A 14,160-nucleotide genomic window follows, 5' to 3' on the forward strand; every position below is an offset into this window, starting at 1 on the left:
CACTAACTCGCGTCTTATTGCATATCCTTCATGGCAAATTCCAAAGAATAAGTGAGGCCAGAGGAGGCTGGTGGGAGGAGCTATAGGAGGAACAGCTCATCGTAATGGCTGGAATGGAATCAATAGAACGGGGTCAAACGTGTTTTTTATGTTTGATGTGTTTTATGCCATTCCATTTACTGCAGTCTTTACAATGATCCCATCCTCCTACAGCTCCTCATACCCGTGTGAGGCCCTCTGCTGATGGAAAAGGGTTGCCGAATAACATAGGCTACTGTAAATATACACTAAAGTGTGGAAAAGCATTTTACTTTAAGCAGACCAAGTAGTGATGGCCCTTTTTTTTTACATTCAAACTAGGCACTTTTACTTGGTAACATCAGGAAGTAGATAAGGTGCAGGTCAGGTTATGGAATTCCATTCTCTTAAAGTATTCTCCTTCGGGTATTTCATAGTTTTTGTTGACAGCTAACAGGTAGAAGTAGTTGAGATAGTAGGGGAGATTAAAGAAAGCGATCTAGGTCAGAAAGTGGCACAGCCGGGAATTGAACCCTTGCCTCCAGAGACAAAGGGTATTACAGCACTACCACGAGACCAGCCCCCAGGACAGCATATCAAATATCAAAATACATTTTGTTTAACATTTACGTCTTCTTAGCAACCAAAAAAACAACAGATTCGATAACAACCAAAATACAATATCTTTCCCACAACGTCTCCATTTCGTCACAAAGTACATCTTTACCTGGTTGCATGACGTTTTCTCAAACAGAAAGTCAGTTGAAAACCAGAAAATGACAATTTTTGCCCACTGGGACATCTATTTGTGTCGTAACAGGACAAATCCCACCTACTGTATGCTGCCTTTCTGTTCAGAAATGGAGTTGCAGGGACTGCAGTATTTACATCTGCAATCTGTATATAACCTCACTGTGTACATAATACAGGGATTCCTGCAGGACAAACACAGGCACAGGGTAGACAGGGTCAGGAAGGAGATCAAACCAATATATGTCTTTATCATGGAGCTAGGTTTACAGTGAGGTTGGTATGTCTACAGTATGAGGCCCATATGGTTGTAATAATAGATTTTAAAGATTAAACTTTGTAAATACACTATCTTAACATGAAAACACTTACATACGCACCGAGCAGTGATAGCAGACATGAACTGTGAGTAGTACAATGCTTTTGATGCAACACCCCCTGTATGTCAACTGTCAACGCAACCCTTGAGTTGTCTTTTATGATGAGACGGAAGACCTCAAGATTTTATCAATGTGACCTCTTCCCTTATCTTCAAATGATACACCCTTTATCTCTTATGCAAACAGAAGTCAGACACTGTGTACAGTGAGGAGCTGATCTCAGTCATTTTAATGCTGTGACATCTGAGCACATACATACAGTACAACGTAAGAATAAAAGAGAGGGACTGTTACATCAAATTATGAAATCTAAATGTAAAACAATATACAGAAACACAAGCAAATATTTTCAAAATTTTGTTACGAGAAGTTTATTAAAATAAAATAAAAAGAATGCCCGTTGGTAGACGATGAATGAGCGGTTCACTTTTGTTTGTGTGGGTGGGACCGAGTTTGTTTGGCAGCTGGCGGGTGTGGTCTCTGATCAGATCTGGGGGGAGGGGACAGTGAGGAGGCCTGTGGGCTTCATCTTGTTGATGCCTCCGTCCAGGGTGGTCACCCGAGGGTAGTTTACCTTCACCAGGTGGGTCGCAAACTGGAGGGGAGACAAGACGAAGGCAAAACATTAACAACATTTACCAATCTGGAGGGGGGACAACAAGACCAAGGCAAACCATTAACAACATGGAGGAACTATCACCAATCTGGAGGGGAGGGGGGTCAACAAGACCAAGGCAAACCATTAACAACATGGAGGAACTTTCACCAATCTGGAGGGGAGGGGAGGGGGGTCAACAAGACCAAGGCAAACCATTAACAACATGGAGGACCTTTACCAATCTGGAGGGGAGGGGAGGGGGGTCAACAAGACCAAGGCAAACCATTAACATGGAACATTTATCAAACTGGAGGGGAGGGGGTCAACAAGACCAAGGCAAACCATTAACATGGAACATTTATCAAACTGGAGGGGAGGGGGTCAACAAGACCAAGGCAAACCACTAACATGGAACATTTATCAAACTGGAGTGGAGGGGGTCAACAAGACCAAGGCAAACCACTAACATGGAACATTTACCACAACATTCAACAAAGTAGCAGGAAGGTGCAGGAAGAAGACAGTGTACTGACGAAGGAGGTCTCTGCGTACTTAGAGAACATGCAGTTGTCTAGTTTCTGCAATTTTCATCTGATACAGGCCCTGGTCTAGGTATCATCTGATACAGGCCCTGGTCTAGGTATCATCTGATACAGGCCCTGGTCTAGGTATCATCTGATACAGGCCCTGGTCTAGGTATCATCTGATACAGGCCCTGGTCTAGGTATCATCTGATACAGGCCCTGGTCTAGGTATCATCTGATACAGGCCCTGATCTAGGTATCATCTGATACAGGCCCTGATCTAGGTATCATCTGATACAGGCCCTGATCTAGGTATCATCTGATACAGGCCCTGATCTAGGTATCATCTGATACAGGCCCTGATCTAGGTATCATCTGATACAGGCCCTGATCTAGGTATCATCTGATACAGGCCCTGATCTAGGTATCATCTGATACAGGCCCTGATCTAGGTATCATCTATGCATAGTCACTTCACCCCCACCTGTTTGGCCCTGTCCGGGGGTGTCCTCGGATGGGTCCACAGTGTCTCCTGACCCCTCCTGTCTCAGCCTCCAGTATTTATGCTGCAGTAGTTTATGTGTCGGGGGGCTAGGGTCAGTTTGTTATATCTGGAGTACTTCTCCTGTCCTATTCGGTGTCCTGTGTGAATCTAAGTGTGCGTTCTCTAATTCTCTCCTTCTCTCTCTCGGAGGACCTGAGCCCTAGGACCATGCCCCAGGATTACCTGACATGATGACTCCTTGCTGTCCCCAGTCCACCTGGCCGTGCTGCTGCTCCAGTTTCAACTGTTCTGCCTTCTTATTATTCGAACATGCTGATCATTTATGAACATTTGAACATCTTGGCCATGTTCTGTTATAATCTCCACCCGGCACAGCCAGAAGAGGACTGGCCACCCCACATAGCCTGGTTCCTCTCTAGGTTTCTTCCTAGGTTTTGGCCTTTCTAGGGAGTTTTTCCTAGCCACCGTGCTTCTACACCTGCATTGCTTGCTGTTTGGGGTTTTAGGCTGGGTTTCTGTACAGCACTTTGAGATATCAGCTGATGTACGAAGGGCTATATAAATAAATTTGATTTGATTTGACCTACATGTACAAATTACCTCAACTAACCTGTACCCCCGAACACTGACATTACCAGTGCCCCCTGTATATAGCCTCGTTATTGTTATTCTTATTCTTATTGTGTTACTTTTATTATTACTTTTTATTTTAGTCTACTTGGTAAATATTTTCTTAACTCTTCTTATTTTCTTAACTCTGCACTGTCGGTTAAGGGCTTGCATTTCATGGTAAAGTCTAGACTTGTTGTATTCTGAGCATGTGACACAAAGTTTGATTTGATACAGGTTCTTATCTAGGTACCATCTGATACAGGTTCTTATCTAGGTACCATCTGATACAGGTTCTTATCTAGGTACCATCTGATACAGGTTCTTATCTAGGTACCATCTGATACAGGTTCTTATCTAGGTACCATCTGATACAGGTTCTTATCTAGGTACCATCTGATACAGGTTCTTATCTAGGTACCATCTGATACATGCCCTGATGTAGGTAAGGGAGAAACTTGTTTCTTCAACATAATAAAGAGCAACACTGTTGAAAATATGATGTAATAGCGCTTTTTGTAATTCTGACTTCCCCAGAACTGGAGCAACTGGTGTTGCTCACCACATCTATGGCATCACATCTGGGGAATTAAGTTGTTCCCAGACTCTGCTTACTGTAGGTTACGTGGTCTGCAACACATCCAGTCTCGTCCAGTTGGCTACAGTAGGTACAGTATCTAGTGTAGCTCGAGGACAACCTCCAAATTCTTTCAAATAAAACAGACGATTCTACTATGGTGCTCGCATTAGCAAGTTGAATTTGTTTGCTAGCGTTGATCAGTGGCTGAGAGAAGAACAAACACGGCGCAGACTAACAAGCAAGTTGAAGCAGTAACCAAACATCACACCTCGGAGTATAACATTACAGCCAAAACACTGGAATTGGTTCAGGGAAGTGCACTGCTTGGTAAATAACGAAAGATACATTAATGTCAGGCCAATGTATGCAGGCTTGTGTCTCTGTATATATAAACTGTTATATTTACAGTCATGTTTTCATGCATGTTCCGATTGTAAATAGACGATAAATAAATACAAATATCTATCAGACATAAACGACATATTGTAGACGACTAAAGACCTAGCTATGTGTTACACATCTCCAGTCTCACTGAGCCATGTATATGGTGCATCCCAAATGGAACCCATTCCCTACATACCATAGCACACTTCTTTTGACCAGAGCCCTATGGGAATATGGTGCCATTTTGTATTCACCCAGAGACTGGGAGAGAAGGCACACTAGGCAGTAAACAAACATTCATCACTAATTCATTAGAGTACAAACAGCATTTCTCACACACACACACAATTCCCACGTTTGCCTGCCAGGTCAAAACACATTTCTCACGGGTACATCTTCGATCTTCTCGACCAGAATGAATCACAGGCGCTTCAATTCCCTCACCACTAAACCTTGTGGGGACAAAACATTCAGTCCCATTCAAAATCCTATTTCCATAAACACTAACCCTTACTCTTACCCTAACCCTAAAACTAACCCTAAACATAATTAACCCTAACACTAATTCTAACCTTAACCCCAAACCCCATAGAAAAAGCATTTGACCTCGTGGGAACGAACAAAATGTCCCCAGTTAGTCAACTCTTTGTTTGTTTACTATTCGTTTTTTTGTTGTTGAATTTGACCCCTTTTTCTCCCCAATTTCATGGTATCCAATTGTATTAGTTGCTACTATCTTGTCTCATCGCTACAACTCCCGTACGGGCTCGGGAGAGACGAAGGTTGAAAGTCATGCGTCCTCAGAAACACAACCCAACCAAGCCGCACTGCTTCTTAACACAGCGCGCATCCAACCCGGAAGCCAGCCGCACCAATGTGTCGGAGGAAACACAGTGCACCTGGCAACCTGGTTGACGTCAAGCCTATCAACTCCCGAGATTAGGCTGGAAATACTAAAGTACCTATTAGAACATCCAATAGTCAAAGGTATATGAAATACAAAATGGTATCGAGAGAAATAGTCCTATAATAACTACAACCTAAAACTTCTTACCTGGGAATATTAAAGACTCATGTTAAAAGGAACCACCAGCTTTCATATGTTCTGAGCAAGGAACTTAAAGGTTAGCTTTTTTACATGGCACATATTGCACTTTTACTTTCTTCTCCAACACTTTGTTTTTGCATTATTTAAACCAAATTGAACATGTTTCATTATTTATTTGTGACTAAATTGATTTTATTGATGTATTACATTAAATTAAAATAAAAGTGTTTATTGTTTATACAGTATTGTTGTAATTGTCATTATTACAAATATATATATATAAAAATCGTCCGATTAAGCGGTAGTGGCTTTTTTGGCCCTCCAATAATCGGTATCGGCATTGAAAAATCACAAATCGGTCGACCTCTATGCTAGATTCCACAAATAATTAACTCATTCTCTCTTTTTGGAAGTACATACCGGCCGTAACGGAAGTAAATGAAGAAGAAACTCCATATTTGGTGATCAACAAACATATTTTGACATAACGCTTGCAGGGCTGGTTAATGGGAGTTTGAATCTGAGCTTTCTGGGAGTTAGAGAGGTCTCCAATGCACAGATACTGGTTCATGTGACGCTGTGCGCTGACCTAAGGAGTTATGACATCCCAGATATCCCCTCTTAAAGCCCTCTGATCACTGTGTGGATCTGATCAGAACTATACCCCCTGAACTGGGGCTTCCAACTGGGGCAAGAAGGCCAACCTTCGAAGGAGGCCAACTGTCATATTGGGGCCAAATGCCAAGAAGAGATGCAAGGTGATGCAACAGAATGTCACATGAATCATATCTAAACCTGCAGTACATGTAGCCTAATATATTGTTCTTTGTAAGGTGTTCAGGTGTACTATTCTAATTTGATGGATTATACCAAGGGGAATTCAACTAAATATGGATTATACCGAGGTGAATTAAACTAAATATGGATTATACCGAGGTGAATTAAACTAAATATGGATTATACCAAGGGGAATTCAACTAAATATGGATTATACCGAGGTGAATTAAACTAAATATGGATTATACCGAGGTGAATTAAACTAAATATGGATTATACCGAGGTGAATTGAACTAAGAATGCTTTTTTTATAGCAGTGTGACTATGAATTATGATTCCATACAGCGAAAAACAGAACCAAATCATGCTTTTATGCTTCATTTGGAGACATGGTGATTCACTTCAATTACAGTTCACAAATATACTGAGAAGACAGCAAATAGCTTTGCCCCAGAAACAGCTGAATGCAGCATAGACGAGGTGAACTGATTTCAGTGGGGAAACACAAACTGGACTCCTGTCTGATTGAACAATCCATGACTTCCGTATGACTTAGAGTGGAGGTCTGTGGAGGAACGGAATATGACCCTAATTGAATCAAAACAGTCTGGCTTGTTGAACTTTTAGGTGGAATAAATTAAATAGCTCATTGTGCAAGTTAACCGTCCTCGGTGCAGACACAGTGTGTGTGTTGTGTGCACGCATGTGTGTGCGTAGGGTGCACATGCATACATGTGTGTGTTCAGATGCATGCACTGGTGAATCAGGGCTCCCTTGTAAAAGAGAAATTGGTCTCAATGGGACTTCCCCACATGAATAAAGGTTCAATGTGTGTGCATTTGCGTTCATGCATGCATGTCTGTGTATCACTAAACGCGTGTGTTTTCTCTCACCATGGCGGCGCTCTTCATGGCGTGGCTGATGACCACGATGACACGTCCCCTGAAGCTCTGGAGGGTGCCGGTGGCGGGACACTGCACCAGCTCCCCATCTGGAGAGAACGCCGTACTGTAGGGGATGCTGATGCTTCCCGAGATGTGGCCTCGGCTGAAGCTGGACAAGGGTTAAGGGACAACGCTGTAAAATGTACACCAGTCTAAGTAAAGTCTTTATGGCACTAAAGTGTCTTATTAGATGGCTGATGAAGTCAGGATCATTATGAGATGGTAATACATTGAGATTATCTCAGATGTCCTTAATAACTTAGGGTGACCAATAAGTCATTAGAAGAGGGCCATACATGCTTATGTCAAACACTGTATTATAACCATAGCCGCGGGAAGTGGTTTAGGGGTGGGGGTGCTGCGATTTTCTTCTTCCATGGGGGGGGTTTGCCCGTGCTGCAGATGGCTATATTGGTCCGCTAATACAGGACTATTAAAGGCCCAGTGCATTACTTTTGTGATTTTTGTTATGTAATAATAATTCATAAATGTGATTTTTCACGGGGTGCTGCAGCACCCTCTGCACCCCTACTTCCCACAGCTATGATTATAACCACATCATAATTCATTCATTAAGTCTATTAGCATTCAGTAGTGATAAATAAAAGGTGTTTAATTTATCCATAAAGGTGTTTAAATCCCTGCATACCACTACGGGTATGAACATCTGATGTGGATTCTTACACTACAGTATCGTGCTGTTCAGCTAAACTGTTACCTAATTTCACAAGTTAAAAGTTAACTTCTTAAAGGTTCTGCAAGCGTTTTACATGTATCACGTGCACTGTAATTTTTTAAAATAAATAATGTTGATTCAACGCACAATTTTATGGCAACCAGCAGCAATAAGATTGTGAGTTTAAAAAAAATTAAGTTGTTGAGCAAACTCAACAAAAACTTTGTGTGGAAAAGTTTGTAGAAAAAAACTCTTCATCGTATTGCAGCTGGTTGCCTTACAATTATATGTCAAATCATTACATTTTTATATTTTTTTACAGTGTGGGGATAGGGAGACAGAAACTGTTTCCAATCCCTCATCCTGATAAGTCTGTTTAACACTGCTGCAGTAATAGAACATGACTGAGTGGAGGGAAATGTCCCACAGACTGCAGTTTCACTGTTATGGGCCTAAAACAGAACAACTGGATATGATTTGGGACTCTGACACGGTGATGAATCTCAGGCTCCGAATGCAGTCGATTCAAATTACAGAGCAATACATCTCCAGGCCATGTGTTCATACTGTCTGTCTATTATAAAATACAGGGATCTATAGTGGACTAGGCCTGTCGAGGGCTAGCTAATACACCAAGGCCATGGTAGCTTGTTTGCTCCAATCAGATTCATTGCAGGTATCACTTAAAATGTCTGTGCGCAATTGGGTGTAAAATATGCTTGATGTCCACAATATGGAAAATGATTGAAAGTGATGCTAAAGAAATCTTTAAATTAATCATTTATCCACCTCTGTTTAGTCATGCATAATGAATACTACAAGATCACTCATTAAAAAATACCTTCTGGGTAAGTGCAATCATGGACACAGTACACTATACAGTGCATCCCCCCATGACCACCCTCCACCCAGAGTGTAATAATTGAATGTGTGCATGTCATTTTCTGTCTGAGGTGAGCGTGAGACAGGTGGTCTGTCTTGGTCTGTCAGCCTAACAGAGTCTACCAGAAGTTTCTACAGCAGCTGCTCTGGCTGCCAAAAACAGTCTCCAGAAATATCACGAGCCAGGCAAATTAAAGTAATAACTCAATGGGATGGGTGAATGGGAGGAGGACAGGGAGGACAGGGAGGGTGGGAACTGGAAGAGTGCTTAAATTTACATAATGAGGGGAAAGAAAGAAAACAAAAGACAATACGTTTATTAAGCTCAGCTGAGTGCCAGGCAGCTCGCACTGAGGGAACAGTGTTAGCTATCTGCTGAGTGCCAGGCAGCTCGCACTGAGGGAACAGTGTTAGCTATCTGCTGAGTGCCAGGCAGCTCGCACTGAGGGAACAGTGTTAGCTATCTGCTGAGTGCCAGGCAGCTCGCACTGAGGGAACAGTGTTAGCTATCTGCTGAGTGCCAGGCAGCTCGCACTGAGGGAACAGTGTTAGCTATCTGCTGAGTGCCAGGCAGCTCGCACTGAGGGAACAGTGTTAGCTATCTGCTGAGTGCCAGGCAGCTCGCACTGAGGGAACAGTGTTAGCTATCTGCTGAGTGCCTGGCAGCTCGCGCTGAGGGAACAGTGTTAGCTATCTGCTGAGTGCCAGGCAGCTCGCGCTGAGGGAACAGTGTTAGCTGAGTGCCAGGCAGCTTGCACTGAGGGAACAGTGTTAGCTATCTGCTGAGTGCCTGGCAGCTCGCACTGAGGGAACAGTGTTAGCTATCTGCTGAGTGCCAGGCAGCTCGCACTGAGGGAACAGTGTTAGCTATCTGCTGAGTGCCAGGCAGCTTGCGCTGAGGGAACAGTGTTAGCCATCTGCTGAGTGCCAGGCAGCTCGCGCTGAGAAAACAGTATTAGCCATCTGCTGAGTGCCTGGCAGCTCGCGCTGAGGGAACAGTGTTAGCTATCTGCTGAGTGCCAGGCAGCTCGCGCTGAGAAAACAGTATTAGCCATCTGCTGAGTGCCTGGCAGCTCGCGCTGAGGGAACAGTGTTAGCTATCTGCTGAGTGCCAGGCAGCTCGCGCTGAGAAAACAGTGTTAGCTATCTGCTGAGTGCCAGGCAGCTCGCGCTGAGAAAACAGTGTTAGCTATCTGCTGAGTGCCAGGCAGCTCGCGCTGAGAAAACAGTATTAGCTATCTGCTGAGTGCCTGGCAGCTCGCGCTGAGAAAACAGTATTAGCTATCTGCTGAGTGCCTGGCAGCTCGCGCTGAGAAAACAGTATTAGCTATCTGCTGAGTGCCTGGCAGCTCGCGCTGAGGGAACAGTGTTAGCTATCTGCTGAGTGCCAGGCAGCTCGCGCTCAGAGAACAGTGTTAGCTATCTGCTGAGTGCCAGGCAGCTCGCGCTGAGGGAACAGTGTTAGCTATCTGCCGAGGGAACAGTGTTAGCCATCTGCTGAGTGCCAGGCAGCTCGCACTGAGGGAACAGTGTTAGCTATAGCCTGAGTGCCAGGCAGCTTGTGTTGAGGGAACAGTGAAAGCTAGGCACAAGCGAGCCAGAGAAGAAGAACAACACACATATTTGTGTAATTTAATAATCATTCTCTGGCTTGCTCCGTTTCTGAGTGTAGTTATCGACATTATTGCTACATAATTTTAAGATGAACGGTGCTCAACTGCTTTCCTGAAGCACTTTAGGCCACATACTAAATTATTCCTGGGAAGAGAGAGGCCATTATACACACTGACATATTTCACTTTAGTCAATTTAACTTGAGTTACTGAATCTTTGCTCTAGAACCCCTAAATGTAAGGTAGTCCACACAACTGTTGTTTAAAACAGCTGTGCATTAACTACTTAAAAAGGTAGCTACAGTCTGAAATCTGGTACTCTGTTCAATTATCATTTACATTCCTGAATATATGCAGGCATGGAAACCAACCACTAGTAAAACACTGAATTGGTGTGATCAATTGAATAACTTTGTGACCAACTGGAGACCCAACACTGTATTTTATCTCACAATCATCACAATGCAGGGTAGCCAGCTCTAAGTGGCCCAAAGCCCTTTTTGTTATTCAGGGTCAGGAGCCCTGGGAACCGCTGTCTATCAGGACTCTATAGAATGGAGAGGACTTTGTCTGAGGGAGGACGGTTGCCAGGTATTCCCCCTAATCCCCCTCTGATTGATTAATGGAGCTTTAACTCCCCGTAAAACAATTATCATTCCACTGACCTCCGACGATGACTTTTGAGAGAGTGGCTCACTTTTAAGATGAAAGAGTATTGGTTACTTAGCGCTGGAAAGTCTACTCTGAACAACTGTCAGGGAAATAGAACTAGAAGAAAACAAACAGTCCATCTGTGCAGACAAATTGTGTTTTTGTTTTGTGATATTGCACTTTTATGAATAGCCAAAATGGATTACTAGGTTATTGATTCTGGCAACCCGTTTTTAATCTAAGGGACTTATCAGGTGTATCCACGGGGGAGCGTGTGTGTGCGCTGAGTGTGTGTTAGGCTGTGTCATGCACACACACAATAATTCAGCCACACCCGCTGAGGGAACAAATCACATCCCACTTAAGGAGTCTGCCTTTTCTTTCCTCCAAGAAAGGTAAAGAAACATAAATAAAAAATGTGTCTGGGTAACTATGAAATTATAACCAGAGGTTAAGTTGGACTTCTAATCAGATCTAACCCCCCGCACATTCACTCTCCTTATTTTCTTAGCACACTCATATCCAGGGTAACTTTGTCCATTGGCTGTCAAATGTGCCAGATGTGTTCACACCCAGTGATAGGGCTGGAGATTATTCTAGAAGAATTACTCCAAGGACTTCAACAATGTTACCTTGTACAAGGTCAATTCACAACCCGAAGACGAAAGCAGCTTCTCCAATCAGCAGAACATATTAGTCCATCTCACACTTCTGATATATGAATTTCACAGGTATTCTCGACCCTGTAACAAAAAAGTCCAAATGTTTTTCAGTTAACCCATAAACCTCCCATCCAGTGGCGGTTTTGTAACTTTTGCCCACACAAGTTGTTTTTGCTAGTAGGTGGCTAACAGGCTAGCAGGTGGCTAACAGAAAGCTAACAGGCTAGCAGGTGGCTAACAGGCTAGCAGGTGGCTAACAGGCTATCAGGTGGCTAACAGGCTATCAGGTGGCTAACAGGCTAGCAGGTGGCTAACAGGCTAGCAGGTGGTTAACAGGCTAGCAGGTGGCTAACAGGCTAGCAGGTGGCTAACAGTCTAGCAGGTGGCTAACAGTCTAGCAGGTGGCTAACAGGCTAGCAGGTGGCTAACATGAGGTGGCTAACAGGCTATGCAGTAGCTAACAACCAGCAGAATGGATTCTCCTCAGGTCCAGACCGTGGGGCCCCACAGGGGTGTACTTAGTCCCCTTCTGTATTCCCTGTTCACCCACGACTGCGTGGCCAAACCATCATTAAGTTTGCTGATGACAGGACAGTGATAGGCCTGATCACCAACAACGATGAGACGGCTTATAGGGAGGAGGTCAGAGAACTGGCAGTGTGGTGCCAGGACAACAACCTCTCCCTCAATGTGGGTAAGACAAAGGAGCTGATCTTGGACTACAGTAAAAGGCGGGCCGAACAGGCCCCCATTAACATCGACGGGGCTGTATTAGAGTGGGTCGAGAGTTTCAAGTTCCTTGGTGTCCACATCACCAACGAGCTATCATGGGCCAAACATACCAAGACAGTTGTGAAGAGGGCATAACAAAACCTTTTCCCCCTCACAAGACTGAAAAGATTTGGCATGGGCCCCCATATTCTCAAAAGGTTTTACAGCTGCACCATCGAGAGCATCCTGACCGGTTGCATCACCGCCTGGTATGGCAACTGCTCGGCATCTGACCGTAAGGCGTAACAGAGGGTAGTGCGAACGGCCCAGTACATCATTGGGGCCAAGCTTCCTGCCTTCCAGGACCTATATAATATGCGGTGTAAGAGGAAAGCCCATAAAATTGTCAGAGACTCCAGTCACCCAAGTTATTAACTTTTTTTCTCTGCCACCGCACGGCAAGCGGTACCGGAGCGTCAAGTCTAGGACCAAAAGGCTCCTCAACAGCTTCTACCCCCAAGCCATTAGTCTGCTGAACAATTCATAATTCTACCCCCCCATAGTCACTTCACCCCCACCTACATGTACAGATTACCTCAACTAGCCTGTACCGTTGTCCCCTGTATATTGCCTCATTATTGTTATCCTTATTGTGTTACTTTCAATTTTAGCCTACTTGGTAAATATTTTCTTCTTCTTGAACTGCTCTGTTGATTAAGGGCTTGTAAGTAAGCATTTCACGGTAAAGTCTACACTCGCTGTATTCAGCGCATGTGCCATATAAAGTTTGATTTGACGCAGTAGCTAACGCTCCAGACCTCCATACTCTCCTCAGCCAGATAGAGGAGAGCACAGAAGGCAAGCCAGTTCTTGAACACAGGACCAGTCATATACACAGCCAATGTATACTCTGCACAAAGCCATGGCTGAACTGAACCAACAGAAAATATTTCTAAGACTGTGTACTAGCAGTGTGTGAATGGAGTAGAGCTAAAAGCTACATGCAAGCCAAACACACACACACACACAGCTATTGTACTGGTGGTGGTACTGCACAACACCAATACAGCCTGAAGGTGAAAAGCATATTTCAGTAGCGATCCCTTCTCTGGAGACATAGCCGAGGCCAATAACACATGCATTTATTCAAAAGAGGTACAGTACGACTAGTCTTTTACGACAACATGCTATAAATTCCCCTTCAAAGTAAAACAGAACACTTGGGCTCTCGTCTCTCTATGTGGTGCTGTGCTAACACAAAACAGCCCGGGGGTAGAAGAAGAGGCATATTTTAATCATCTGCCCTGAAGACCTCCGTCTCTGCTGTGCTTGCTCTTTGGGGTCGAGGTCGGTTTTATTGTAAAAGCACTTTGTGCCAACTGCTTAATGTGCTGATGTAGAAAAGGCTTCATTAATTGATTGATTAATTCCCCTCTCTCACACACACACACAGAAACACACACACACTGAAGGATACTCCTCGATGCTGCGGATGTCGACGGCAAGGATCTTTGGCTTGCTGGCCTTGCTCCTCTTGGTTTGACCCCCCACCGACAACTCACACAGGTCAATGAGGTCCTCGGCTGAGATACGGGGGGACACCTCGGCTTTCAGGTCACTCAGCGCCAAGGGCTCCCGCGACTGGAGAGAAGGAGATAAGAGAGAGTTATTATGACCACTGAGGTAGAATTGGTTCAGTGAGTATACAGTCGTGGCCAAAAGGTTTGAGAATGACACAAATATTACATTTTCACAAAGTATGCTACGTCAGTTTGTATGACGGCAATTTGCATATACTCCAGAATGTTATGAAGAGTGATCAGATGAATTGCAATTAATTGCAAAGTC

General features: G+C 44.0%; 1 protein-coding gene across 1 annotated transcript; it reads right to left on the minus strand.

The window, feature by feature from the left end:
- Window positions 1-1,349: 1,349 nt before the first annotated feature.
- Window positions 1,350-13,953, minus strand: LOC112232051 (TBC domain-containing protein kinase-like protein; the record flags this gene model as incomplete). The annotated part of the gene is given in 3 exon segments (XM_042312536.1): window positions 1,350-1,743; window positions 7,067-7,226; window positions 13,790-13,953. Coding segments are annotated over 3 exon segments (435 nt in total), but the record flags the coding sequence as incomplete, so codon positions are not given.
- Between the last annotated feature and the right edge of the window lie 207 nt (window positions 13,954-14,160).

The sequence above is a fragment of the Oncorhynchus tshawytscha genome, unplaced genomic scaffold, assembly GCF_018296145.1.
Source record: "Oncorhynchus tshawytscha isolate Ot180627B unplaced genomic scaffold, Otsh_v2.0 Un_contig_20693_pilon_pilon, whole genome shotgun sequence".
Classification (NCBI taxonomy): Eukaryota; Metazoa; Chordata; class Actinopteri; order Salmoniformes; family Salmonidae; genus Oncorhynchus; species Oncorhynchus tshawytscha.